At 38.7% G+C, this 26,725-nt stretch overlaps 1 protein-coding gene and 1 non-coding gene across 8 annotated transcripts in view; both read left to right on the forward strand.

Annotated features, from left to right (window-relative positions):
- VPS8 (VPS8 subunit of CORVET complex) overlaps window positions 1-26,725 on the forward strand; it is a 268,045-nt gene that overhangs the window by 69,282 nt on the left and 172,038 nt on the right. For all 7 annotated transcript variants that reach the window (XM_059687232.1, XM_059687237.1, XM_059687235.1 and 4 more), the window contains 5 exons: window positions 2,198-2,272; window positions 3,262-3,297; window positions 4,659-4,749; window positions 5,460-5,506; window positions 6,469-6,558. In XM_059687232.1, the coding sequence (XP_059543215.1) occupies window positions 2,198-2,272; window positions 3,262-3,297; window positions 4,659-4,749; window positions 5,460-5,506; window positions 6,469-6,558 (339 nt within the window). The remainder of the gene's footprint in view (window positions 1-2,197; window positions 2,273-3,261; window positions 3,298-4,658; window positions 4,750-5,459; window positions 5,507-6,468; window positions 6,559-26,725) is intronic.
- On the forward strand, window positions 7,004-7,133 carry LOC132232159 (small Cajal body-specific RNA 8). Its single transcript, XR_009452302.1, has one exon. It is a non-coding gene; the product is annotated as a small Cajal body-specific RNA 8 (non-coding RNA).

The raw sequence follows: 26,725 nt of genomic DNA on the forward strand, positions 1-26,725 counted from the left end.
CTCCCTCTCCCTTCCTCTCTGAAATCAATAAAAATAAAAATAAACAATATGAGTAACTTTATGCCAATAAATTCAAGAATTTTAGATGAAATGGAAAAAAATTCTTTGGAAGGCACAAATTACTAAAGCTGACTCAAGAAGAAATGAAAAATCTAGTAAATAAATACATTTTCTGCAAAAAAACTCCAGGCCCAGTTGACTTCACTAGTGAAGTCTATCATATTTTAGGGGAAAAAAACCCCCACCAATTTTACACAGAAATCTTTTCAAAAATAGAGTAAATGGGAGCACATACTTTTTGAAAAATGAAATTTGCTTATTATCTCTGATAATAAAATGAGACAAAGGCATTATAATAAAGAATACAACAGACCAATGTCCTTATAAGTATAGAAGCAAACATCCATAATATATTAGCAAATAGAAGCCAGCAGTGTATAAAAAGAGTAATCATGATCAAATGGTGTTTATCCAAGGCATTCAAAAGTGGTTTAACATTTAAAAATCAATGTAGCCCTGGCTGGTGTGGCTCAGTTGGTTGGAGCTTCCTCCCATACAGCGGAAGGTCACAGGTTCAATTCCCGCTGAGGGCACATAGGTAGGTTTCAGATTTGATCCTGGGTCAGGGTGGTGTATAGGAGGCAACCATGTAACCAAATATGTTTGTTGTGTATTTAAGCTGTCCTTTATTAGATTAGCTTAGGACATATTAAAATGCATTGAGGCATTTGACTTAGTTAATGGTAAAAGAAAAACCATATCATCTTCTCAAAAGACAGGAAAATTTAACATTTAGTCTTGATAAATTCTTAGCAAACTAGAAATAGAAGGAAACTTCAACCTGATAATCAAGAACATCATCCAAAATCCTACTTAAATATTACTGCCAAAAACCAAACCAAAATCGAAGTCCCTGATTCTGATCAAACCTTTCTAGACAAAATATAGAAGACAGAAGAACATGGTAAAAGATTCCTTGACACAGTTAGCAAAATCAGGTGGAGGAAACTTTATGGAATAGTGTTACAGCTTCTTTAATAAATAAACCTAAAGGAAAATAAGGGATGGTCAGAGGTGGAGGCAAAACCTACACATTAAAAAATACAATCAGCCAGCTCCAATATGTGGCCCTTGTCTGTATCTTGATTCAGACAATTAAATGTAGAAAAAAAAGCCCAAATGACAAAAACATACACAGCATTTGACATTTATGAGACAAGCTGAAATCCAAACTCTGATTGGGTATTTGATATTGAGGAATGATTATTAAATTTTAAAAGCATGTTAATGTAATTGTGGTTATATTAAAAAGGATTGAGTATATATATATATATACTGAATTTTTATAAATGAAATATTCAAAATCTGAAATTCACTTCAAAATTATACTGTGTTACAGTGAAGTCAGTGGGATTATAGATGAGATAAGATTGGTGATGAGTTGACAATTAATGAAGCTGGTTAATGGTTGCAGGGGGTTCATTATTTTATTCTATCTTCATCTATATTTTGAAATTTCCACAGTGAAAAGTTAAGATTAATTATCATAGTTATCTGTTATTGACTGCTTATATATTTTGGGAGATTTATAAATGTTAACATATTTAAGCCTCAAAGAAACTGCATGGTTTTCAAAAATGTGAAAACTCAATGTCAGAAGTTTGAAACTTATTTAAGGTCATACCTAGAAAGTGACATTGCCAAAGTTTGCAATCCTGACTTATCAAACAGCAGGTTTTGTTTCTGTTTTGCTGGTCTGTGCTGACTCCTATATACTATGCTACTTTGTCTTCCTGTTTCTTATTTGTGTTTAATATTTATATTTATTTCAAAGAACTTGGGGCTACCATTTTCAATCAGCTCTATTCTTTGCCAGAAGCAGTGACTATTGTTATCCAATAATGGGGCAGGTTGCAACAGTTTTCCTTTAGATTTACAAGTTTTCATGTCCCTCCCTTTTCTGCATTATTCTGAAAAATAAACCCCTCTAAGCAGAGAAAGTAAGCAGAAAATTACTTTCTTGCACTTTGTCTTTTTTGCTCTTGATGGACTGGCCCATGATTGATATCCATGCTCCCCTACTTATGGGGTAAACCAGGTTAGCCTAAAATATTGTCTTTATAATGGACATTCTTTAAAACTTAATGAGACTTCTAATTCATGCAATCTTTACCATTTTCGTTTACTTTTTTTACAGGCTTTGGTTGGAGAGAAGGCTTGTTATCAATCCATCAGTAGCTATGGTGGTCAGATCTTTTATTTGGGGACCAAAGTAAGCTCTTCCACTTGGCATTTGTTTGTGTCAGGATAGTTGAGGCTTAAGCAGATTGCTGGTGAAGAGGGCAGTGCGTTACAAAATGAATATTGATTAGCAGTAATCTAAAACTTTTAGGGATTAGATAGTCATGATTTTTAGCTAATTAATTTACCTTCTCCACTTTGGGGCATACTTTTACTTTCGTTTAGATTCTAATAGGACACTTATTTTCTTTATTCAGGGATATATTTTTATATTCTTCAAATTTATGTTTTCATGACCATGAAGATACCTTATTATGTATATTTGTCATGTAATTAAGCTGTCCTTTATTAGGTTAGCTTAGGACATATTGAAACGCATTGAAGCCTTTGACTTAGAGTAGAATCACTGGAATAGGAACTTTTTGTATATAATTTTGTTCCTGTGCTAAAAAAACAACAAAAAATCCCACAAACAAACAAACCGAAAAAAACAACACGGAGAAGAAATATTTTTTCATTATTGAAAATTTTCAGGTCTGTACAGGGAGATTGAGCGTTCCTTGTTCCTAGGTATTAACGCCCTAGACCAGCGGTTCTCAACCTGTGGGTCGCGCCCCCTTTGGGGATGGAACAACCCTTTCACAGGGGTCGCCTAAGACCATCGGAAAACACATATAGAATTACATATTGTTTTTGTGATTAATCACTATGCTTTAATTATGTTCAATTTGTAACAATGAAATTGGGGGTTACCACAACATGAGGAACTGTATTAAAGGGTCGTGGCATTAGGAAGGTTGAGAACCACTGCCCTAGACTGTAGACTTACTAACTTTTAAATGTTTGTTTGATTTACTCTTTAATATGGGACCTTGAAGACCCTTTAGTAAACACTTCAACTGTATTATGAATGGTTTTACTTAAAGAGATGCAAAATGAGATGTGGGGCAGGGACAAATGTGTCTCCCAACCAAGTTTGTTAAAGATGGTCATTTTAATTTCCTTCTCTTTGTTTTCCAGTCTGTTTATGTAATGATGCTGAGGAGCTGGAGAGAGGTGAGTTCAAAGTAATTTTATGTGTTAGAATTGTTGAACTGATAGCATCTTAATGTTTGTTTTGACTTTGCCAAAAAAGATTATTTGGATTAGTGCTTTTTTTTTTTTAATATATTTTATTGATTTTTGACAGAGAGGAAGGGAGAGAGATAGAGAGTCAGAAACATCGATGAGAGAGAAACATCGATCAGCTGCCTCCTGCACACCTCCCACTGGGGATGTGCCCGCAACCAAGGTACATGCCCCTGATCGGAATCGAACCTGGGACCCTTCAGTCCGCAGGCCAACGCTCTATCCACTGAGCCAAACCGGTTACGGCAAGGATTAGTGCTTTTTAATTTCAGAAATGTACATCAAAACCATTGTAACTGTTAGGTACTTGATTTGATAAAACTCACTGTAAATTAGAATTAGGTTTGGCTACATACATCAGAAAAGTCAAAATAATAGTGGCCTGTTGCTTCAAGTTTCAACAGTGGCTTCAAGCTTTCTCTCATGTAAAAGCCATCTGGCAGTAGGCCAGCTGTGGCTAGTGTGGCAGCTCCATGGTCTTTAGTGTGCTATCCTGTTCCACATCTTTGTTGTGGTGTCTAGCCCCAGGGTCATTTATGTTTCAATAGAGCTGCTGGAGCTCCAGCTATTAAGTCCACATTTGAGAAAGGAGGAAAGAGAAGAGAAAGACTAGCCCAGTTGTGGGCAAACTACGGCCCGTTTGAAATGAATAAAACTAAAAAAAAAAAAAAAAAAAAAAAAAAAGACCGTACCCTTTTATGTAATGATGTTTACTTTGAATTTATATTAGTTCACACAAACACTTCATCCATGCTTTTGTTCCGGCCCTCCGGTCCAGTTTAAGAACCCATTGTGGCCCTCGAGTCAGAAAGTTTGCCCACCCCTGGTAGCCCCTCCCTTTTAAGGTGATATCCAGAAATACCAAACAACACTTCCACTTATCATTGGCTAGAACTTAGTCACATGGTCCCAAGTAACAACAAGGGAGTCTTAGAGATGTCCTTTAGCTGGTTTATTCCTGTCTCAAATAAACTTGGGATTTGTTACTGAGGATGAGGGAGTGAAAGGATGTTGTGATAAGCAACTAGACGTTTCTGTTATAGTGACATTCTAGTTGTTTTCTCTTTTTACATTTGGGCCTTGTGGCTGCCTAGTACTATCTTATATAGTCACTGTACTATTTAATGCTTTAAGAAATTATTTTTCTTGGAAATTAGATATTCATGTGGTAATTAGAATACTTCTAGCTACTAAGCAACAACTTCTGGAAAGATATTGGGTAAAATAGGAATTCTGACTTCTGATTGGTCAGACAAAGGGGTCTAGCTTCTTGCATTTATTCATTTTAGAGGGTGGATCACCTCCTGAAACAAGATTGTCTTACAGAAGCCTTGGCTCTTGCATGGTCTTTCCATGAGGGAAAAGCAAAAGCAGTTGTGGGTAAGTTAACAGAAAACCGGTGGTGTAGACTTTTTTCTGAAATAGAGAGAATGAATAATACTAATCACTCATAGAACACTTTTTTAGCTTAATGTTTAAGTATTTTATAAGCAAGACTAGAGGCCCAGTGCACCCTCTCACAATCCGGGACCCCTCAGGGGATGTCGGGCTGCTGGTTTCATCCTGATCCTCACAGGCCAGGCCGGAGGAACCCACTGGTGCACGAATCCATGCACTGGGCCTCTAGGATACATATAAGATCTTTAGTTAATCTCTTCCCGCCCTCCCTCTTCCCACCTTCCCTCTGAGATTCATCAGTCTGTTCCATGTTTCCATGCCTATGCATTGAGTGTGTGCCACCTGGTGGTCAGTGTGCATCATAGCTACCGGTCGAATAGTCAGACCGTCGCTTAGGCTTTTATATATATAGATGTTACCAGAACTTACAGATTTCAGTGAAAAAGGTTAATAACCAATATAGGATATATAATTTTAAATGTCACTTAATATTAGAATAAAAGGGAAGTACATTGATAGGCTATCTGATTCAGTAGATGTAATGTGTTCTTATTATAGCATATTATCCAAAATTTTGATATCTAAGGATTGTTGTATGGATATGTATTGTTAGCACAGATTATGACCAGAACAGTTTCACTCCTGAAGATGTGGTTTAAATTTGTTTTCATTTGGAATTTGCTTCTCTGCAGGATTATCAGGGGATGCCAGTAAGCGAAAGGCTGTTGTTGCAGATCGAGTAAGTATTTTAATAGGGGTACAGCACAAATTTGCTTTGGGTATTTGCTAGTAATCTTTGGGCATGATTAGGTAAGTAGCTACAGTCAAGGTGTCTGTGTATAAAAAAATCAGATTATAGTTCCCTGGTATTATCTTGAATGTTTTAAAAAAAATTTTTATCATCTTTTCTTTTTTTTTTTTTTTTTTGCTCACTCTCTTATGAAAATGATAAAGTAGTAAGTAGTCTTTTGGTTATTTTAGGAAGAAGCCTGGAATCTGGATTATTTCTGAACCTAATAGCCCATAGAAAGTTGACATTTGTTATACTTTATAAACTGATTAGTAATTATGAAAAATAGTATAAATGCAAGTGTGTATGTTACTTGAGGTAATACAAAGGGCTGATGATTTATTATTATTACTAATTAGCATTAGTAATTGATTAATGCTAATATTTACTATTGCCTTTGTTTTCCTAGTCTAGACTTGGTTGAATTAATTTACTGTACTAATTTCTTTCCCTTTTTAATGTGCAAGTGCATTGGTAAAAATTACATTCCAAATTAGTATAAACATTTAGAAAATAAAAGTGATCATTTTTAGACTCATGATTTTTCTCAGTATCTGCCAAAATATTTAGGGTTCTATGTTCTATCTGTGTTCTTTAGGGAAAGATTTACAGCAGAGGATTACTGAAGAGCTTAACTTCAGTATTTCATCTCCTGAGCAACATAGATACTACTAAAATCTAGAACCTGGAAATAGTTTTAGAAAAGATTAGCAAATTAGTACTAGCCCTGAGGCTGAAAGAATTTAGGTAGAGTTTAGGAAATTGGAAAATAAAGCCACTAAAATTTTACATTTATTTTTAATATAATAACAAAATCTGATTCTGTATTATTTAAGGGGATCGAATATATTAAGTATTGAAAAACTTTAGAGATATGTTTTAACTTCTATACAAGCCTATTTTCCTTACAGATGGTAGAAATCCTATTCCATTATACAGATCGAGCTCTGAAAAAGTGCCCAGACCAGGGAAAAATCCAAGTGATGGAACAGCATTTTCAGGTACACTTTTGCATGTGTTTATAACAGCAATTGGTATAAATAGGTCTAACATTGCTCTTTCATTTTACTTGAAGAAGGAACTTTCATGATTTGGTTAAACAATTTTCAGTATTCAGAGCTTTATTTCAGGGCTTGTGGAGCATTCTGTGTGATTAAATTTTGAAGTAACAGGTCACATGGGAGCAGATGAGTAAAAATGTCGGGAAGTGTTAGTGCTTAGCTACTTAGTGCTGTGTGGAAGGAAAGACTATATGTATGAGGGTGTACCCATGAATTGACACCTTATAGTGGCTGACACCTTGCTAATGACTAACATTTATGTTAATTAGGCTAGTTGAAGAAAAGGTAGACTACCAAGTTTTAAATTTAGTTTTCCTAAGAGTAACTGTGACTCAAGAACAGATTAGTTACAAAAAAAATATGATCTCTGAAATATGCGAATCATTGGGAGGCTGATACACAAATTGGGCTAAGTAATGCTCTAATTGTCACCATACCTCCCTAGAATAAACTGCCTTTTGATGACCGGGACGAATTGAGTGAAATCGTAACGGACAGATACGGGGCAGACAGTTTAAAAAAATGAAAATGAAAGATTTTTAGTTTTTCTTAAAATGCAGTGAAAACTGAAGTCAAAGAACAATATAAGGCCTGTACAGTTTTTATTATGTGAGTTTTACTATTTGCGATGCTTTCCAGTTCGACTTGCTTATCCTTCTCCATTCCTAGAGTTCCCCCACCCGCCACCTCCTCTTTTAATAAAGATTTCAGTATCTAATACTAGAGGTCAGCAGACATTTTCTAAGAAGGGCCAGGTGGGAAAAGATAGAGCATGTATGATCTCTCACATGTTCTTCTTTTTTAAAACAACCTTTAAAAATGTAAAAACCACTTTTAGCTCTGTGAGCAGTTCAGAAACAGGCTATGGGCAGGATTTGGCGCTTGGGCCAAGTATGCAACTCCTATGTACTAAGGTCTAGACCAGTGATGGCGAACCTATGACACATGTGTCAGAGGTGACACGCGAACTCATTTTTTTGGTTGATTTTTCTTTGTTAAATGGCATTTAAATATATAAAATAAATATCAAAAATATAAATCTTTGTTTTACTATGGTTACAAATATCAAAAAATTTCTATATGTGACATGGCACCAGAGTTAAGTTAGCGTTTTTCAAAATGCTGACACTGGGCCTTAGTGAGTGAAATATACATGATCCTTGCTATCTAAGGTTTGCAGCCTAGTCAAAATAACTTTTCTTGTATACATTAACAGAAATATTTAGAAGAAGTCTAGGGGTTTTGAAGTTGAAGAGTGGATGCAGTTCATATCTTTTCACATCTCCCATTGATACTTATAAGTTTGGAAGATAAGAACAGATACAGTGTTAACATTTGGAGGGGTCAGAGGAAGGTTGGGTTTCCTGGCGAGTAACTTTTATTGCTGTTTGTCTGGAGGTTCATTAAATCTACCAGAAAAGAAGAGAAACCCAGATAAATTTTTAAAAGTAGATAATTTAGAAGGAAAACATAGGTAGAAAGAAAGCATTTAGGAACAAAACTGTTTGAGAACAATACATTATATATAAATTATTTTGTATACCATTGCAGTATACATAGTATAGAAAACAATATTTTAACGAAACTATCTATTAACAAGAGGTGGTGGAGATGGTATTCGGAAAAGAACTCTGGCCATTATAGGGTATACTTTGTTGAAAAGAAACATCTAATAGGGAATGCTGGAAGGGGCGAATGAGTTGTGTGTGTGTGTGTGTGTGTGTGTGTGTGTGTGTGTGTTTAGAAACCACCATGCTGGAGAAGAACATGGGAAAGCTATGAAAGAAAGAACAAAAGTGATGTTTTGATGGTGAAATATGAAAGAATCTCAGTATGATGATGGTTTCTATACAAATTACAAAATTTACAGAGAAACAAACTGTAGTAGAATATGTTCTTTAATCATCTAGATCTCTGTGGGAAGTTTTATTCTGCTAAAAGAGTATCTGATAAAATTTTTGATTTATTAATAATTTAGTCTCATGAAAGGTAAACGTAGTGGGAACCATTATTCTGGATTTACTGTATCATTGATTGGCAAGTGGGAGGGATAGACTCTTGAGAGAAAACTGATTATTTAAAAAATTGCAATAATGACAAAAAATACACTTATCATGAATTCTGTATTTCATAAAGCAAATATATCAGAAAAAAATATGGGCACAATCTCATTATTATTTGCTCCGAAAAACTAATGGGTTCACAAAGAATAGCAAATTTTTTAAATTTTGACATATTAGCCGCAAATAATCCAAAAAGATAGGAAACAGTGAGGCTTGTTGAGAGATATCTGTTTACAAAGCACTGAACAGCTACGAAATTGGAGAAAGGCAGACAACCAAAGATATGGCCAAAAGCATCATGAAGACTGTCAGGAAGGAGATTAGTACGAGTCAGACTGTGCCTTCCAAAGGGTTGAGGGGTTTTGAGAAAGATTCACTAGGTATACTAGTATACTACATGCCAAATAATATGTAAAGGGTGTGACATTCATTTTATTTAATTCTCACAAGAACCCAATGCAGTAGATACTGTTTTAATCCCCATTTTATAGGTGAGGAAATTTAGACCTATAAAGGTTAAGTGACTTCCCAAGGTAATATTGCTGCTAAGTGGTGGGGCCAGGACTAAAATCTAAGTCTTTCTGACTTCAGAGCTCAGCTCTTAAATAACCACTGTACTATACTATTATTTTCAGATAAGTACAAGGAAAGGATGGGTGACAAGGGGTACTGTTAATAGGTGATCAAGATTGATAATTAGAGTAAACATCTAAGCCCTTTAATGGTTATTGTGTGGCAGGCACTGTTACAAACCCTCTATACATATTAACTCATTTAATTTTTATCATAACTTTGTAAGGTAGGTACTGATATATTCCCCCTTATAAGTGAGACTGAGGCACAGAGAGGCTAAGTAACCTGTTTCAGATTACATAGCTCATAAATGATAGAGCTGGGATTACAATCTCAGCAGTTGGGCTTCAGGGTCCACATCTATTACAGTACAACACTTCATATTTTGCTTTCATTTTCATGAGCACAGAGAATGGTCTTTAAAGTGGAAAATATAAATATATTTATAAAAATAGCTGAAGCCCAGCATATGTGATACATAATTAGTTGCATTATGATTATCCAAATCTCAAAACCTTTTGAATTATAACCCAGGATACTGTTTGACCAATCTGAGCCATTATTGATAATTTGTCAGTAACTTTGGATCAATTTCCATTCTCAGTTAAGCATAGATGCCTAAGCTGAGGAGACACAATTTATTTCCCTCAGAAGGACTGTTTGCTTCTGGAAAAGGTGCTCTTTAGTCCATTAGGATGGGTGAAATACATGGTTAGTTGGCCATAAATCTACTGTTTGAAGGGTATAATCTTAAATATTTAATCATAAAATAGTTTGACGCTAAAAGCATATTTTTTTTAAAAGAATAGTGAACTTCAGGAACTATCTACTGATAATCCCAATGTGGTTTGTGAACATTTTTTATGAGTTCACATAAAAATGTCCACGTTAAACTCATAAATTGCCATTTTGAAAGGAATATGTGGACAGTTATTCATGGAATGCCTATTCCATAACATCTTGCTTTCATTAAGAACATTTTTCTGGATTTTCCTTTATCCTCATGGCTGAAATAGATATGTAAATAGTAAATAGATTAGTAAATAGTAAATAGATTTGTAGCTAAACATCCCTACCCAAAGAATATTCTTTGGTGGTTTAGTATTAGTTACATCTTAAGGCTCTTTAATATCCAAGTTTTTATCTTTGGTTTGGATGAAGACTTAGTGAGTGGCTTGTCAAATTTAGCTGGCACCAAGAAATGCAATCAAAATCATTATGAGATGAAATTTAACAGGGATAAACATCCAGACTTCATTAGATTCAAATAATTAACTTGCATGAGTACTGGATTGGGAAAATCTAGCTGGACAGGATTTCAGTTGACAGCAACTTAGTATGCGCCAATGATGTGTTAGGGCCCAGATAAAGGAAAGTGATAGAACCCTTGGGCTACTTGTTAGAGATAAAACCACTAAGATATTTTATAGGCTGTTGACAACTAAGATTTATCCCACAACTGGGATGGTGGGAGGTTTTATGAACAGCGGTTAAAAAAAATACTGGGATGTTTAATCTGAGGAGAAAGGAGATGGAGATATGCTGCCTTCAGATGATGTAGGGCTGTCATACGTGGATTTACGGTGTTACTGCAGAGGGCAGGCTAGTAGAAATTCTGAGATATATTTCAGTTTAAAACGACCTGGTGCTGATGTAAGAGCTCTTGGGTTTATCTTTTGAATATTAAAATAAAAGGAGGATGTCAAACTGACCAGGAGTGTTTTTAAAAGACTATCTTTGCTGACTGGGAAGATTTGAGATTCTGTGTCAGTATCAATAAACTGTCATTAGGAACAGGTGACCTGTATTCCAATTAAGACTGGTTAGTCAAAATACTGAGAATTTGTATTTTACCAGCAGGTGGCACTCATGCCTGCTGCCTCAGTTTTAGTCTTCACCTTTGAGGAGGGGCCTCACCTTTTCCTTAGAGTCAGAATATATAATGCCATTCAGTATTTCTGCTTTCCTCTAAAGACAAATTGGCATGTTTTCCTGTCCTAACTATAGAAAATAACTTTTGGATCTTGCAGCTTTTATCTGAGAAAGATTTAAACCTATAATTATATTTTATTCATATAATAACTAGTAGACTTGAAAGGAATTAAAGTGTTCTTTGTCTCATACATGCTGAAACTCACTTTTTCTTCCAGCTAAGTCTTTCCCATCCTAAAACAAAGTCAAACAGCAAACAGTCCTGGCCAGGTAGTTCAGCTTGTTAAAGCATTGTCCCAATATGCCAATGTTATGGGTTTAATCCCCAGTCAGGCACAAGCATGAACCAGTGAATGCATAAATAGGTGGAACAACAAATTAATGTTTCTCCCTCTCTCAAATCAACAACAACAACAATAATAATAATATATAGCAAACAAATCCCTTCTTTGCCTCAAGCCATACCCAATAGCCTTAAGCCTGTTTGTACATTCTTTACAAGCCAAATATCTTATAAGAGTTGTCTCCATTTCCTTATCTTCCTCTCATTCCATGCCTGTAAATTCAGTGGACTCTTATTCCTCATCTTACTGATAGTCATTAGCATTCAACACAGTGAATGACTTCTTGAAACACTATCCATTGGGCTTCCCTGGTATCATACATTCAAGTTTCTTTTTTTTTTTTTTTCCACCCAGGTTTCTATCAGCTCCATTTCTAATTCGATCCTGTTCTTTCTATTCTGAGACTCATAGGTTTAGTGCCTCCCTGCCCACAACTTTTCTATATTAATGTTTTGGTGACCATCTGTATCAGTTGGGGTTCTCCAGAGAAACAGAACCAATAGAATGCACACACACACACACACACACACACAGATTTATCTTCTTTCAAGGACTTGGCTCACATAATTGTGGGGCTCGGCAAGCCTAAAATCTATAGAGTAGGTCAGTAGGCTGGAAACTTAGGCAGGAGTTGATGGTATGTCCTCCCCTCCCACATACCCCGCATCTTTATTGTTGAGATTTTTACAGATCCCCACCCCCACCCCTTTTTATCCCCATTGTCCCCCTCCACCCGGATCCTGCCCCATCCTAGGTCTTCACCACCCTATTGTCTGTGTCCATGGATAATGCATGTATGCATTTAAGTTTTTTGGTTAATCTCTTCCCCCCGTCCACCCTTCCCTCTGAGATTCATCAGTCTGTTCCATGTTTCTATGCCTCTGGTTCTATTTTCTTCATCAGACTCCTTGTTTATTTATTTTGATTTTTAGATTCAATTATTGGTAGATATGTATGTATTGCCATTATATTCATATTTTTGATCATTTTTTTTCTTTTTCTTAAAGAAGACCCTTTAATATTTCATATAATACTGGTTTGGTGGTAATGAAGTCTTTTAGCTTTGTCTTATTTGTGAAATTCTTTATCTGACTTTCAATTCTAAATGATAGCTTTGCTGGGTAGAATAATCTTGGTTGTAGGTCCTTGCTTTTTATCACTTTGAATATTTCTTGCCACTCGCTTCTGACCTGCAAAGTTTCTGTTGAGAAATCAGCTGACAGTCACATGAGCACTCCCTTGTAGGTAACTAACTGCATTTCTCTTGCTGCTTTTAAGATTCTCTTTTTGTCTTTAACCTTTTGCATTTTAATTATGATGTGTCTTGGTGTGGCCACTTTGGGTTTCTCTTATTTGGTATTATCTGAACTTCCTAGACTTGTATATCTATTTCTTTCACCAGGTAAGGAAGTTTTCTGTCATTTTTTCAGTTAGGTTTTCAATTTGTTGCTTCATCTCTTCTCCTCCTGGCACCCCCATGATATGTATATTGGTATGCTTGAAATTGTCCTAGAGGCTCCTTACACTGTCTTCATATTTTTGGATTCTTTTTTCTTTTTGCTCTTCTGATAGGAGTGGTTTTGCTTCCTCATATTCCAAATCACTGATTTGATTCTTGTCTTCCCATATTGTTAATTCCTGTAAATTATTTTTTATTTCAGTTAGTGTATTCTTTATTTATAACTGGCCCTTTTTGATCTGAGTTCCTTGAAGTCCTCATTAAGTTCCTTGAGCATCCTCATAACTATTGTTTTGAACTCTGTCTCTGGTAGTTTGCTTGCTTCCATTTCACTTAGTTCTTTTTCTGGAGATTTCTTCTGTTCTTTAATTTGTGACCTGTTTCTTTGTCTTTGCACTTTGGTGGTTTCCCTGTTTTGTTTCTGTGTATTAGGTAGAGCTGCAATGTCTCCTGGAATTGATAGAGTGGCCTTGTGCAGTAGGTGTCATATAGGGCCCAGTGGCTCAGCCTGCTTAGTCACCTGAGCTGGGTACTCTAGGTGCACCCCGTGGGGGCTGTGTGCATTGTTCTGTTGTAGTTGAGACTTGATTGCTGTTGGCATCACTGGGAGTGATTGCCCCCAGGCCAATAGGCTATGTGGCCCAGCTGCGATTACAGTGGATGAGGTGCTGTTCAGGAAACACCTCTATGGAGCAGGACTTGCTTCAGTGGGCATTTGATGTTCACCAAGTCCACCCCTTGAATGTGTTGCTTGTGGATGTGGTGGGGTTGTAATTTGGTGTGGTTTGAGGCTTATCACTGGGTGCACTGGTTCTGGGGCCTTCTGGGAGGTGCAAAGTCAGCTACTTCCTGTGCCCTGCCTGGGGCCACCTGCCATGAGCTACAGAGAGATCTGCAGATGGCTGCTACTTGTGTGGGGTTTGGAGGTTCCCAGGCAAAGCTCTGAACCAAGGCAGTGTGGGGCCTAGTGTGGGGCCTAGGACCACTTAGCAAGAGTTACTGGGCATGCTGAGGTCAGCTACTGCTTGTTTGAGAGATTTTAGGAAAGTCTGAAGCCTGAGCCAAGCCAGCCACTCATATAGAAAGACCATTGCAAACAACTTGGGTGAGGCTGAAAATTGGGTGGGACAGGGCCTCAGGGAATTAACCAAGGCTGGGCAAACAGTATGGGCCAGGTTTATGGAGACTTAGATGTGCTGACTGCATTGTGGCAGGGAAGTCTCATCAAAGGAACAGTGAACTCTGCCGGCACTTTTGTCTGGGAGAAAGCTGCCCCCCAGTTCTTGCCCTGATGCCAGACAATTCATTTTTTTTTCCATATGTCTCTTGATCCTTTTAAGCTGTTGCCCCAGCACTGGAGCTCAGAGGGAGTGAGTCCAAGTAAGTCTGTGCGCCAACCCTTTAAGAGGAATGCCTGGGATTCCAGCAACCCTCTGCGTCACTCAGCCACAATCCCCACTGGTTTTTACAGCCTGAAGTTATGGGGATTTCTCTTCCCAGTACTGACACCATGGGCCAAGGAGTCTGGTGTAGGACTGGGACCCTTTGCTCCTCATTGGGTCCTCCACAACCAAATTTCCCTCCCAATTAAAAGAAAACACGCCACATGTGGTGTCAGACCAGCCCATTCTGTGCCTCCACCCCTCCTGCCAGTCTCAAGGTGGCTCTTCCTTCATTCTCTAGTTGTAGGACTTCCGTTACCCAGACTTCAGGTGGTTCTGAACGATGGTTGCTCTGTAGTTTAATTGTAATTTTAATGTGCGATGCTTCGTTCTTGAGGCAGGATTTCTTCTCAAGTTTTTTTTTTCTGTCTCTCTCACTACTTACTGAATTTCTCTGTTCAGTCTTCCTCTTCTAGTAACCAGTAAATGTTAATATTCTTCACAGTACTCTTATTTCTGTATCAGTGTTTCTCAGGGTGTTGTCTGTGGACCATTTGCTTCAAAATTACTTCAGAAGCAGTTTCATGCATTTTGAATTATTTTATCTTTCTACACTAAGGTTTGTTTGTTTATCAAATAGGTAGAGTTGTAAATAAATAAAATGAGGCATTTTATTAACATGTGTCAAGCTAAAGAGATTTGAAAACTAATATTATTTTAAAAGATGTTGAAAATAAAGCCTTATATTGTTACCAAGCTCTCCTTCCAACCTTATTTATATTTCCATGGGAAGCAGATCATTCAAGGCCACTGTTGTAGCAGCTGTTACCATGTTTTTATATGAAAGTTCATGCCGAAGAGTGGATGGAGACTAAAGCTGATCACAGAATGAGGCAGTAGGAATTTCCTTGTCTAACTCATGCTTTCTTGAGATGAACTGAGGAAGGGAAAACTGAGTTGGTGTCCAGCACACTGTCTTATCCCCAACACTTGCATGAAATGCTGGTTCTGGGGAGTTAGGTTTTTCCTAGATTATTTTATCAACATTCCTTAAAAAAAAAAAAAAAAGAAAGAAAGAAATACATGAATACACATACTACTACACATACAGAGAGATATCTATATTTATATAGCCACTCACCATGTTTGTATACTAATACTGGAATACCAGCTGCCTAGCTTTGATAGCCTGTGGAGATGTATGTATGTATGTATGTGTATATATAAATTATATATGCATGTATCTGTGTATCTGTGTTTATGAATGTTTATCTATTTTGGTGTATATTGGGCTTTGCTAAAATTTGGAATCATTTTTAAACAATGCAGTTTTCATTGTCTGATTGACTTTTACCATATAAATTATGAGAATTAATGCCATTGCTCCAGAAAGCAAAGGAATGTGTATCTACTATCTCATTTCTTTTCACATTATGCTTATAAAATAGGGGGAGCCAGAGATTATACCTTCAGGTGGCAGATGATAAAATAGTCACAATGCAATAAAAGGATCTATTCAGTCACTCAAACAATTGACAGGCCTAAATTTAGGTTTTCTATCTGTCAACTCAGTGTTTTATTCACATATTCACATTGCCTTCTTTATTAAGTCTTAAATATACACTGATATCTAGCAAGAGAAGTTATCTTCTTTGGCCAATTATAGGGATGTGCATTGAAGAAGAAATTAGAGATATATTTACTTTTTTTCTTTTATTCTGGAGACCAAAAATTCAGCCATTTCTCAGGGGCTTCATGCAAGCTTTTGAGACCAAGAGGAATCTTCTTTTTTTTCTTTTCTTTCTATTTTTTTACTTATTTTTGTAAAGATTTTATTTATTGAAAGACTTGGGACAATTAGCAAGCAGGAAGCAGCACACAGCCCAGCCTGATCTTAGGGGCAGAAGGGCTGGAAATTTGCACGAAGGCTTAATCTCTCAACATTCCATGGAGAGGCATATGTAGACCAGGTCTAGCTGGATGGACTGAGGATTCTCTATTCTTCTTTCTTTTAGGGCTCTTGTGAGAGAAGCCGTCCAAATGGGTTAAGTGGGGGAGGATCATCAGAATTTGGGGACCAGTTCTTCACGGTGGTTGTGCACTGGTTCTGGCAGGGAATGCCAGCTGCCCAACTCTGACTGCAGAGCCTGTGAAAAGTTGAGCACAAGTTTAGCCTTTGCCACTGGCGAGATGGAGATGCCTAGCTCATTTTCAGGCATCTAGGAGATTGCCACCAGGGATTATCCACTGGACCATCTACCTTGTCTTTTCATAATCAGAAAAGAAGGCTTAAAATTTGAAAATAGACTTGGCTTTAATATTTTGTTTATGGTTTTAAATGTTCAAAATTGATAAAGAGCTGGTTTCTCTAAGAAGCCAGATTGAAAATGTTAATTTACATGGTGTAGCCTTATTTAAGTGAGTTATGAACAGTTAGGGGCAGGCATGAAGATTGTGCATATCCTTTTTTTAATTAAAAATCTTCATTTGGGGGTAATTGTACATTCAGCTGTAAAAAAGAATAAAATATATCCTTTTGTACCCTTAACTTGATTTTCCCTAATGGGAACATCTTGCAAAACTGTAGTATAATCACATAACCAGGATGTTGACCAATACAGTAAAAATACGGGACATTTTCATCATTGGTACTACTTTTTAAAAGTCTTTGTACCAGACAATAAAATATATCTGTTTTGTTAAATATGTATCATTAACACCTAGCAATGGACCTGGTCCATAGTAGATGGTTTATATACATACCAGAGGCCTGGTGCACGGAATTAGTGCACGGGTAGGGTCTCTAGGCCTGGCTGGCGATCATGGCCGATCTGTGGGGTGACTGGTGGGGCGATTGGGGGGGGGGGGACCCCTGCGGGCACCCAGCTTGGAGGTGACAGGCAGGGTGATGGAGAGGTGGGGGGAGCCAGTGCCGCCTGCTCGCTGGCCGGCCCCACCCCCCCACCCCTGCCAGTCACCTCCCTCTGTGGGGCGACCAGCAGGGAGATTTGGGGGGGGCCCCCACTGGCACCCACCTTGGTTGGCCTGGGGCCTGCGGGATGGGGGCAGCTCCTGTGTTGAGCATCTGCCGCCTGGTGGTCAGTGCACATTATAGTGACTGGTCATTTCACTGGTCATTCTGCTGTTCAGTTGATTTGCATATTAGACTTTTATTATATAGAACTAGAGGCCCGGTGCACAAAAATTTGTGCACTCGGCGGGGGAGGGGGGGTCCCTCAGCCTGGCCTGTGCCCTCTAGCAGTCTGGGACCCCTCGGGAGATAACGACCTGCTGGCTTAGGCCTGCTCCCGGGTGGCAGAGGGCAGGCCCAATCCCTAGGTGCAGCCCCTGGTCGGGCTCAGAGCAGGGCCAATTGGGGAGTTGGGGCGCCGCCCCCTGTCACACTCAAGGCAGGGTCGATGGGGAGGTTGTGGAGCAACCCCCTGTCACACACAGAGCAGGGCCCATCAGGGGGGTTGGGGCTCTGTACCCTGTCACGCACAGAGCAGGGCCCATCAGGGGGTTGGGGTGCTGCCCTCTATCACCCACAGAGCAGGGCGGATCAGGGGGTTGGGGCGCCGCCACTCTCACACTCAGGGCAGGGCTGATGGGGAGGTTATGGCTCTACCCCGTCACACACAGAGCAGGGCCCGTGGGGGGGGGGAGCTCCCCACTATCAGGCACAGAGCAGGGTGGATAGGGAGGTTGTGGCCCCGCCCCCTGTCACACACAGAGCCGCAGGGCGATCAGGGGGTTTGGGCGCTGCCCCCTGTCACGCTGATCCCGGTTCTGGGAGGCATATTACCCTTTTACTATATAGGGTAGAGGCCTGGTGCACGGGTGGGGCCAGCTGGTTTGCCCTGAAGGGTGTCCTGGATCAGGGTGGGGGTCCCCACTGGGGTGCCTGGCCAGCCTGGGTGAGGGGCTGAGGGCTGTTTTCAGGCTGGGGGTGACTGAACTCCCAAACTCTCCTTTTTTCCTTTTTTTCCTTTTTTTTTTTTTTTTAATTCTGGGCCAGCTTTAGCTTGAGGCTTGGCTCCAGCTCTTAGGCCTCTGGCTGAAAGTAGGTTTCTGGCCTTTGCTTACAATGTTGCCAATCTGCTGGCTGAAGTTGGGCGTATTTGTTACAATGTTTCTTAAACTGCCCGCTCAGAGGCCTGCAGCCGCAGGCGGGGAACGTTGGTTTCCTCCGTCACTGAGGCAACCAAGCCTCATGTTAGTTTCAAGCTGCCTGGCTGCCGGCTGCCATCTTGGCTAACAGTTAATTTGCATATCTCGCTGATTAGCCAATGAAAAGGGTATCGGTCATACGCCAATTACCATGTTTCTCTTTTATTAGATAGGATGGTTGAATTTCACCAGTGTTTTGGTGTATATCCTTGTTTATAAGTCCTAGCCAGTTATATTTCTATAGAATTGAGATAAATTGTACATAGTTGCATTACTGGCTTCCATTCTTTTTTAAACATTAAATTAATTTTTGGATCAGTTATACATTCATATGATTCAAAAATCAAAAAGTATAAAAAAGTATATAGTGAAAACTCTCCCTCATACCCTTAATGCCATCTGCTCAGTTCCCATCTGCTTATCACCATTGTTACTAAGTTTTTAAGTATATTTCCAGATTTTCTTTACATAAATAGAAGCACATATACATATATTTGCTTACCCACATATCATAAGTCCTTCTTTAACACAAATGACAGAAAACTATATTTGTGATTTTGTACTTTGTTTCTTCCACTTAATATATCTTAGAGATCTTTTTATATTGGTTCATAGAGAATGCCAAGAATGCCTTTTTTTGGAGTTGCATAATATTTCTTTATTTTTTGATATTATTGTAAATAACATTTTTTACTTCAGTTTGAGCTTGTTCTTGAATACAATTGATTATAGTATATTGATTTTCTGTCCTGCAGTCTTGCTAAACTCACTTATTAGTTCTAGTAATTTTGTTTTGTATTTTCCATCAGATTTTCTGCATAAACATTCATGTTGTCTGTGAATAAAGACAAAATGACTACTTCTTTTCTAGTCTTGATATCTTTTAGTTCTCTTTCTTGCCTTATTACACTGGCTCCAGTATGGCCTCCAGTATGATGTTGAATAGAAATGGTGAGAATTGACATCCTTATCTCTCTCAGTGCTAGTGGGAAAGTATTCATTCTTTGATTTTAAATATGACTAGAGGCCCAGTGCACAAAAATTTGTGCACTCGGGCAGGGGGTGGGGTCCCTCAGCCTGGTCTGTGCCCTCTCGCAGTCTGGGACCCCTCAGGGGACGACCACCTCCTGGCTTAGGCCCGCTACCCCGGGGATTGGGCCTAAGATGGCAATCAGACATCCCTCTGGCAGCCCGGCAGCCCTCGGGGATGCCCACTTGCCAGCGGGGAGCAGGCCTAAGCTGCAGTCGGACATCCTTAGTGCTGCTGAGGAGGCAGGAGAGGCTCCCACCACCACTGCTGTACTAACAGCCATCAGCCTGGCTTGTGGCTGAGCAGAGCTCCTCCCATGTGAGAGCTCACTGACCACCAGAGGGCAGCTCCTGCATTGAGCATCTGCCCCCTGGTGGTCAGTGTGTGTCATAGTGACCAGTCATTCCCAGTCCTTTTGCTGTTAGGGTCAGTTTGCATATTACCCTTTTACTATATAGGATAGAGGCCTGGTGCACGGGTGGGAGCCAGCTGGTTTGCCCTGAAGGGTGTCCTGGATCAGGGTGGGGGTCCCGCAGGGGTGCCTGGCCAGCCTGGATGAGGGGCTGATGGCTGTTTGCATCTGGTCGCACCCCCTTCAGGGTGGGGGTCCCCACTGGGGTGCCTGGCCAGCCTGGGTGAGGGGCTGAGGGCCGTTTTCAGGCTGGCGGGTGACTGAAGTTCCCAACCTCTCCTTTTTTTCTTTTTTTTTATCCTGGGATTTATTTACCTTCTATGACTGTCACTGGAGCTGAGAGCTGGCTTTAGCTCTGAGGCTCGGCTCCAGCTCTGAGACCTCGGCTGCTGAAAGCAGGTATCTGGGTTTGTTTGGCTTCTATAATTGAAACACTATTGCAGCTCCAGCTCTGAGGCCAGGCTGGCTGAAAGCAGGTTTCTGGGGTTTGTTTAGCTTCTATAATTGCAACATTGTTTCTTAAAGTGCAGCTCAGAGGCCGGCAGCGGCAGGCGGGGAACCTTGGCTTCCTCCATCACTGGAGCAAGCAAGCCTCATGTTCACTTCAGTTGTGTGGCTGCCGGCCGCCATCTTGGTCGGCAGTTAATTTGCATATCTTGCTGATTAGCCAATGGGAAGCATGTCGGAGGTACGGTTAATTACCATGTTTGTCTATTATTAGATAGGATGCTCACTATTGGTTTTCAAAGATGTGCTTTATCAGTTTCAGGACTTTTTCTTCTATTCTTGAGTTCCTAAGATTTTTTTTTCAGGAGCAAATGTTGTTGGCTTTTGTCAAATTCTTCTTTTGTATCTATGGAGATGATCATATGGTTTTTCTTTTTCATTTGTTAATATTATGAATCATATTGTTGATTTTTTAATTAAATTTTATTGGGGTGACGTTAGTCAACATGAATATATAGGTTTCATGTGTGGATTACTAAATTACAAAATCTGTATATAGCACATGTGCCTACCATCCGAAGTCAAATCTTCTCCTGTCACCTCATATTAGGACATCTTTCTCCCCCCAGCCCCCTTTCTCTGGCAACCACCACACTGATGTTTGTGTTTATAAGTTTCAGATTTTTACTCCTCAGATGAGTGAAATCATATAGTTCTTAGCTTTTTCTGTCTGACTTAACTTCACTTCACATAATGTTCTCAAATTCCATCCATGTTGTTGTAAATGACGCTATTTCATCCTTTCTTATGGCCATGTAGTACTCCATTGTGTGTATATTACCACATCTTTTTTATCCAGTCCTCTGTTGTAGGGCACTTCGGCTGTTTCCAACTCTTGGCCACCATGAATAATGCTGCAATGAACGTTGGGGTGCATTTATCTTTGCGTATAAATGATTTTGAGTTTTTTGGGTATATAGCCAGGAGTGGGGTTGTTGGGTCATATGGTAGCTCTATTTTTAATTTTTTGAGGAATCGCCGACTGCTTTCCATAGTGGTTGTACCAGTCTACATTCCCACGAGCAGTGAATAAGGATTCCCTTTTTTCCACAACCTCTCCAACACTGTCTCGTTGATAATTGCCACTCTAACTGATGAAGGTGGTATCTCATTGTAGTTTTGATTTGCATTTCCCTGATTGCCAGTGAGATTGAACATCTTTTCATATATCTATTGGCTGTTTGTATGTCTTCTTGGGAGAGGTGTATTTTCAGGTCCTCTGCCCACTTTTTGATTGGATTGTTTATTTGTTTGGTGTTGAGTTTTACAAGTTCTTTATATATTTTGGAAATTAACCTTTGTCAGAGCTACTGTTTGCAAATACAGTGGGGCCTTGACTTACGAGTGTCCCAACTAACGAGTTTTTTGAGATACCAGCTGTCTCTCGGCTGATTTTTTGCATTGAGTTGACAGAGTAATATGAGTTAACGAGCTCCTTAACGAGCTCGGTCTCGGACGAATTAAACTCGTAAGTCAAGGCCCCACTGTATCATCTCCCATCTGGTTGGCTGCCTGTTTGTTTGTTGTTAGTTTCTTTTGCTGTGCAGAAGCTGTTCTTTGATATAGTCCCATTCATTTATTTTTGCCTTTACCTCCCTTGCCTTTGGAGTCAAGTCCATAAAATGTTCTCTACTACCGAGGCCCATAAGTTTGGTACTTATATTTTGTTCTATGTAACTTATAGTTTTGGGTCTTATGCTTAGGTCTTTGACCCATTTTGAATTAATTTTTGTATATGGGGACAAACTGCAATCCAGTTTCATTCATTTGCATGTGGTTTTTCAGTTATCCCAGCATCATTTATTGAAGAGACTATCTTTACTCCAATGTGCATTTCTGGCTCCTTTGTCGAAAATATACGTCCATATATGTGTGGTTTTATAGCTGGGCTCTCTATTCTGTTCCATTGATCTGTGTGTCTGTTTCTCTGCCAATACCATGCTGTTTTGATTATCGTAACTCTGTAGTATATTTTGAAGTCAGGTGGCTTGATACCTCCAGCTTCCTTCTTTTTTTTTTCAGGATTGCTTTGGCTATTCTGGGACTTTTGTGGTTCCATACAAATCTGATGTTTTCTCGTTCTATTTCTTTAAAAAATGACATTGGGATTTTGATGGGGATTGCATTAAATCTATATATTGCTTTGGGTAAAATGGCCATTTTAACTATGTTGATTCTTTCAATCCATGAACATGGGGTATTTTTCCATTTTGTTGTATCTTTTTCAACTTCTTTTAATAATGTTTTGTAATTTTCAGTATATAGGTCTTTTACATTCTTTGTTAAGTTTATTCCTACGTATTTCATTCTTTTGATTGCTATTGCAAAAGGAATTGTTTTCTCTCCATTTCTTTTTCTGAAGTTTTGTTGTTGGTATACAGGAAGGCAATGGATTTTTGCACATTGATTTTATAGCCTGCAACTTAACTGTATTTGTTTATTATTTCCAGTAGTTTTTTGGTAGAGTCGTTAGGGTTTTCTATATACAGCATCATGTTGTCTGCAAAAAGTGACAGTTTAACTTCTTGCTTTTCTATTTGGATGCCTTTTATTTATTTCGCTTGCCTTCTTGTTCTGGCTAGAACTTCCAGTGAGTAAGGGTGGTGAGAGTGGACATCCTTGTCTTGTTCCTGATCTTAGGAGAAAAGCTTTCAGTTTTTCACGATTGAGTATGATATTGGCTGAGGGTTTATCATATATGGCCTTTATTGTGTTGAAGTACTTCTATTCCTATTTTATTGAGTGTTTTAATCATAAATGATGTTGTATCTTATCAAGTGCTTTTTCTGTATCTATTGACAAGATCATATGATTTTAATACTTTCTTTTGTTAATGTGGTGTATTATGTTGATTGATTTTCGAATAATGAACTATCCTTGTGCCCCTGGAATGAATCGCACTTGATCATGATAACTTTTTGAATTTAAAAAACCCTGCATTCTTGGGATAAACCCACTTCATGATATATACTCTTTTTTTTTTATTTTTTTATTTTTATTTATTTTTTTTTTTTGGTGAACATCTGTGTTCATGAGGAATGATGGTTTGCTGTCTTCTTTTCTTGCAATATATTTGCGTGGTTTTGGTATCAGACTAATGTTAGTCTTATATAAGTAGTTGTGAATTCTTCCCTCCTTTTACATTTCATAGAAGTTTATGTAGATTTGGTATTGTTTCTTCCTTAAATGTTTGGTAGAATTCACCATTGAAAATACCAAGGCCTTGAGTTTTCTTTGTAGGAACTTTTTTGTGTGTGTGTGTGTTTTTAATCTTTAAATTCTTTATTAGTTAAGGAATTACAAATGTGTCCTCATTTCCCCCCATTAACCCCCATCCTTCCCTTCCCCATACCCGCCCCCCCCCCCCCCCCCGACACTCATGCTCTCATCCCCCTGTTGTCCATGTCCATTGGTTCGATTGGTTCGGCTTATATGCATGCATACAAGTCCTTTGGTTGATCTTTTCCCCTTATCCCCACCCTCCCCTACTTTCACTCTGGGGATTAATAGACTGATTGCTGTTTCTCTGTCTTTGGATCTATCCCTGTTCATCAGTCTATGTTGTTCTCTGTATTCCACAAATGAGTGAGATCATGTGGTATTTATCTTTCTCTGACTGGCTTATTTCACTTAGCATAATGTTCTCCAGTCCCATCCAAGCTGTTGGGAAAAGGCAAGAGTTCCTTCTTTTTTACTGCAGCGTAGTATTCCATTGTGTAGATGTACCACAGTTTTCTAATCCACTCATCTGCTGATGGGCACTTAGGCTGTTTCCAGAACTTAGCTATGGTGAATTATGCTACTATGAACATAGGGGTGCATATATCCTTTCTGATTGGTGTTTCTGACTTCTTGGGATATATTCCTAGAAGTGGGATCACTGGGTCAAATGGGAGTTCAATTTTTAGTTTTTTGAGGAAGCTCCATACTCTTCTCCACAGTGGCTGCACCAGTCTGCATTCCCACCAGCAGTGCAGAAGGGTTCCTTTTTCTCCACATCCTCTCCAACACTTGTTTGTTGATTTGTTGATGATAGCCATTCTGACAGGTGTGAGGTGATACCACATTGTCGTTCTGATTTGCATCTCTCGTATAATTAGTGACTTTGAGCATGTTTTCATATGTCTTTCGGCCCTCTGTATGTCCTCTTTTGAAAAGTATCTATCTAGGTCCATTGCCCATTTTTTGATTGGATTGTTTATCTTCCTATTATTAAGTTTCATGAGTTCCTTGTAAATGTTGGAGATTAAACCCTTATCGGTGATATCATTAGCAAATATGTTCTCCCATGTAGTGGGTCTTCTTATTGTTTTGTTGATGGTTTCCTTTGCTGTGCAAAAGCTTTTTATTTTAATGTAGTCCCATTTGTTTATTTTCTCTTTAGTTTCCATTGCCCTAGGAGCATTATCAGAGATTTTCCTTCGACATATGTTTGCTATTTCGCTGCCTATATATTCCTCTAGTATTTTTATGGTTTCCCGTCTTACGTTTAAGTCTTTTATCCATTTTGAGTTTATTTTTGTGTATGGTATGAGAAGGTGGTCTAGTTTCATCTTTTTGCATGTATCTGTCCAATTTTCCCAATACCATTTATTGAAGAGACTGTCTTGACTCCATTGTATGCTCTTGCCTCCTTTGTCGAATATTAATTGGGCATAGTGGTTTGGGTCAATTTCTGGGTTCTCTATTCTATTCCATTGATCTTTATGTCTGTTCTTGTGCCAGTACCAAGCTGTTTTAAGAACAGTGGCTTTGCAATACAGTTTGATATCTGGTATTGAGATCCCACCTACTTTGTTCTTCTTTCTCAGGATTGCTGCAGCTATTCGAGGTCTTTTTTTATTCCAGATGAATTTTTGGAACGTTTGTTCTAGATCTGTGAAATATGCCGTTGGTAATTTAATGGCGATTGCATTGAATCTATAGATTGCTTTGGGTAGTATGGACATTTTGATGATGTTGATTCTACCAATCCATGAACACGGTATGTTCTTCCATCTGTTTATGTCTTCCTCTATCTCTTTTTTCAGTGTCCTGTAGTTTTTCGCATATAAGTCTTTTACCTCCTTAGTTAAGTTTATTCCTAGGTATCTTAATTTTTTTGGTGCGATGGTAAATGGGATTGCTTTTTTAGTCTCCCTTTCTGTAGGTTCACTATTGGTGTAAAGAAATGCCTTAGATTTCTTGGCATTAATTTTGTATCCTGCTACATTGCCGAATTCATTTATTAACTCTAATAATTTTTTGATGGAGCCTTTAGGGTTTTCTATGTACAGTATCATGTCATCTGCAAATAAGGACAGTGTTATTTCCTCTTTTCCAATTTGGATGCCTTTTATTTCTTCTTCTTGTCTGATCGCAATGGCTAGTACTTCCAGTACTATGTTGAACAGGAGTGGTGAGAGGGGGCATCCCTGTCTTGTTCCTGTTTTCAGGGGAAATGGTTTTAGTTTTTGCCCATTGATTATGATGTTGGCTGTGGGTTTGTCATATATGGCTTTTATTATGTTGAGGTATGATTCTTCTATTCCTACCTTGCTGAGAGTTTTTTCAAGAAAGGGTTTTGAATTTTGTCGAAAGCCTTTTCTGCATCAATTGATATGCCTATGTGGTTTTTATCTCTCAATTTGTTTATGTGATGAATCATGTTTATTGATTTGTGGATATTGCACCATCCTTGCATCCCTGGGATGAATCCTACTTGGTCATGGTGTATAATCTTTCTGATGTATTGCTGGATCCGATTTGCTAGAATTTTGTTGAGTATTTTGGCATCTATGTTCATGAGGGATATTGACCTATAATTCTCTTTCATTGTGTTGTCTCTATCTGGTTTTGGTATTAGGGTGATGCTGGCTTCATAGAATGAGCTGGGAAGTGTTCCTTCTTCTTGAATTTTTTGGGATAGTCTTAGGAGTATATGTTTTAGTTCTTCCTTGAATGTTTGGTAAAACTCCCCTGTAAAGCCGTTTGGCCCCAGGTTTTGTTTGCTGGGAGCTTTTTGATGACTGCTTCAATTTCTTCCATTGTTATTGGCCTGTTGAGATTTTTAGAATCCTCTGGATTGAGTTTTGGAAGATTGTGTTTTTCTAGGAATATGTCCATTTCCTCCAGGTTGTCTAGTTTGTTAGAGTAGAGTTGTTCATAGTATTTTTTAACAATTCTTTGAATTTCTGAGGGGTCTGTTGTTATTTCTCCTCTTTCATTTCTGATTTTGTTTATTTGAGTCCTCTCT

This window comes from Myotis daubentonii, chromosome 3 (assembly GCF_963259705.1).
Source record: "Myotis daubentonii chromosome 3, mMyoDau2.1, whole genome shotgun sequence".
NCBI lineage: Eukaryota > Metazoa > Chordata > Mammalia > Chiroptera > Vespertilionidae > Myotis > Myotis daubentonii.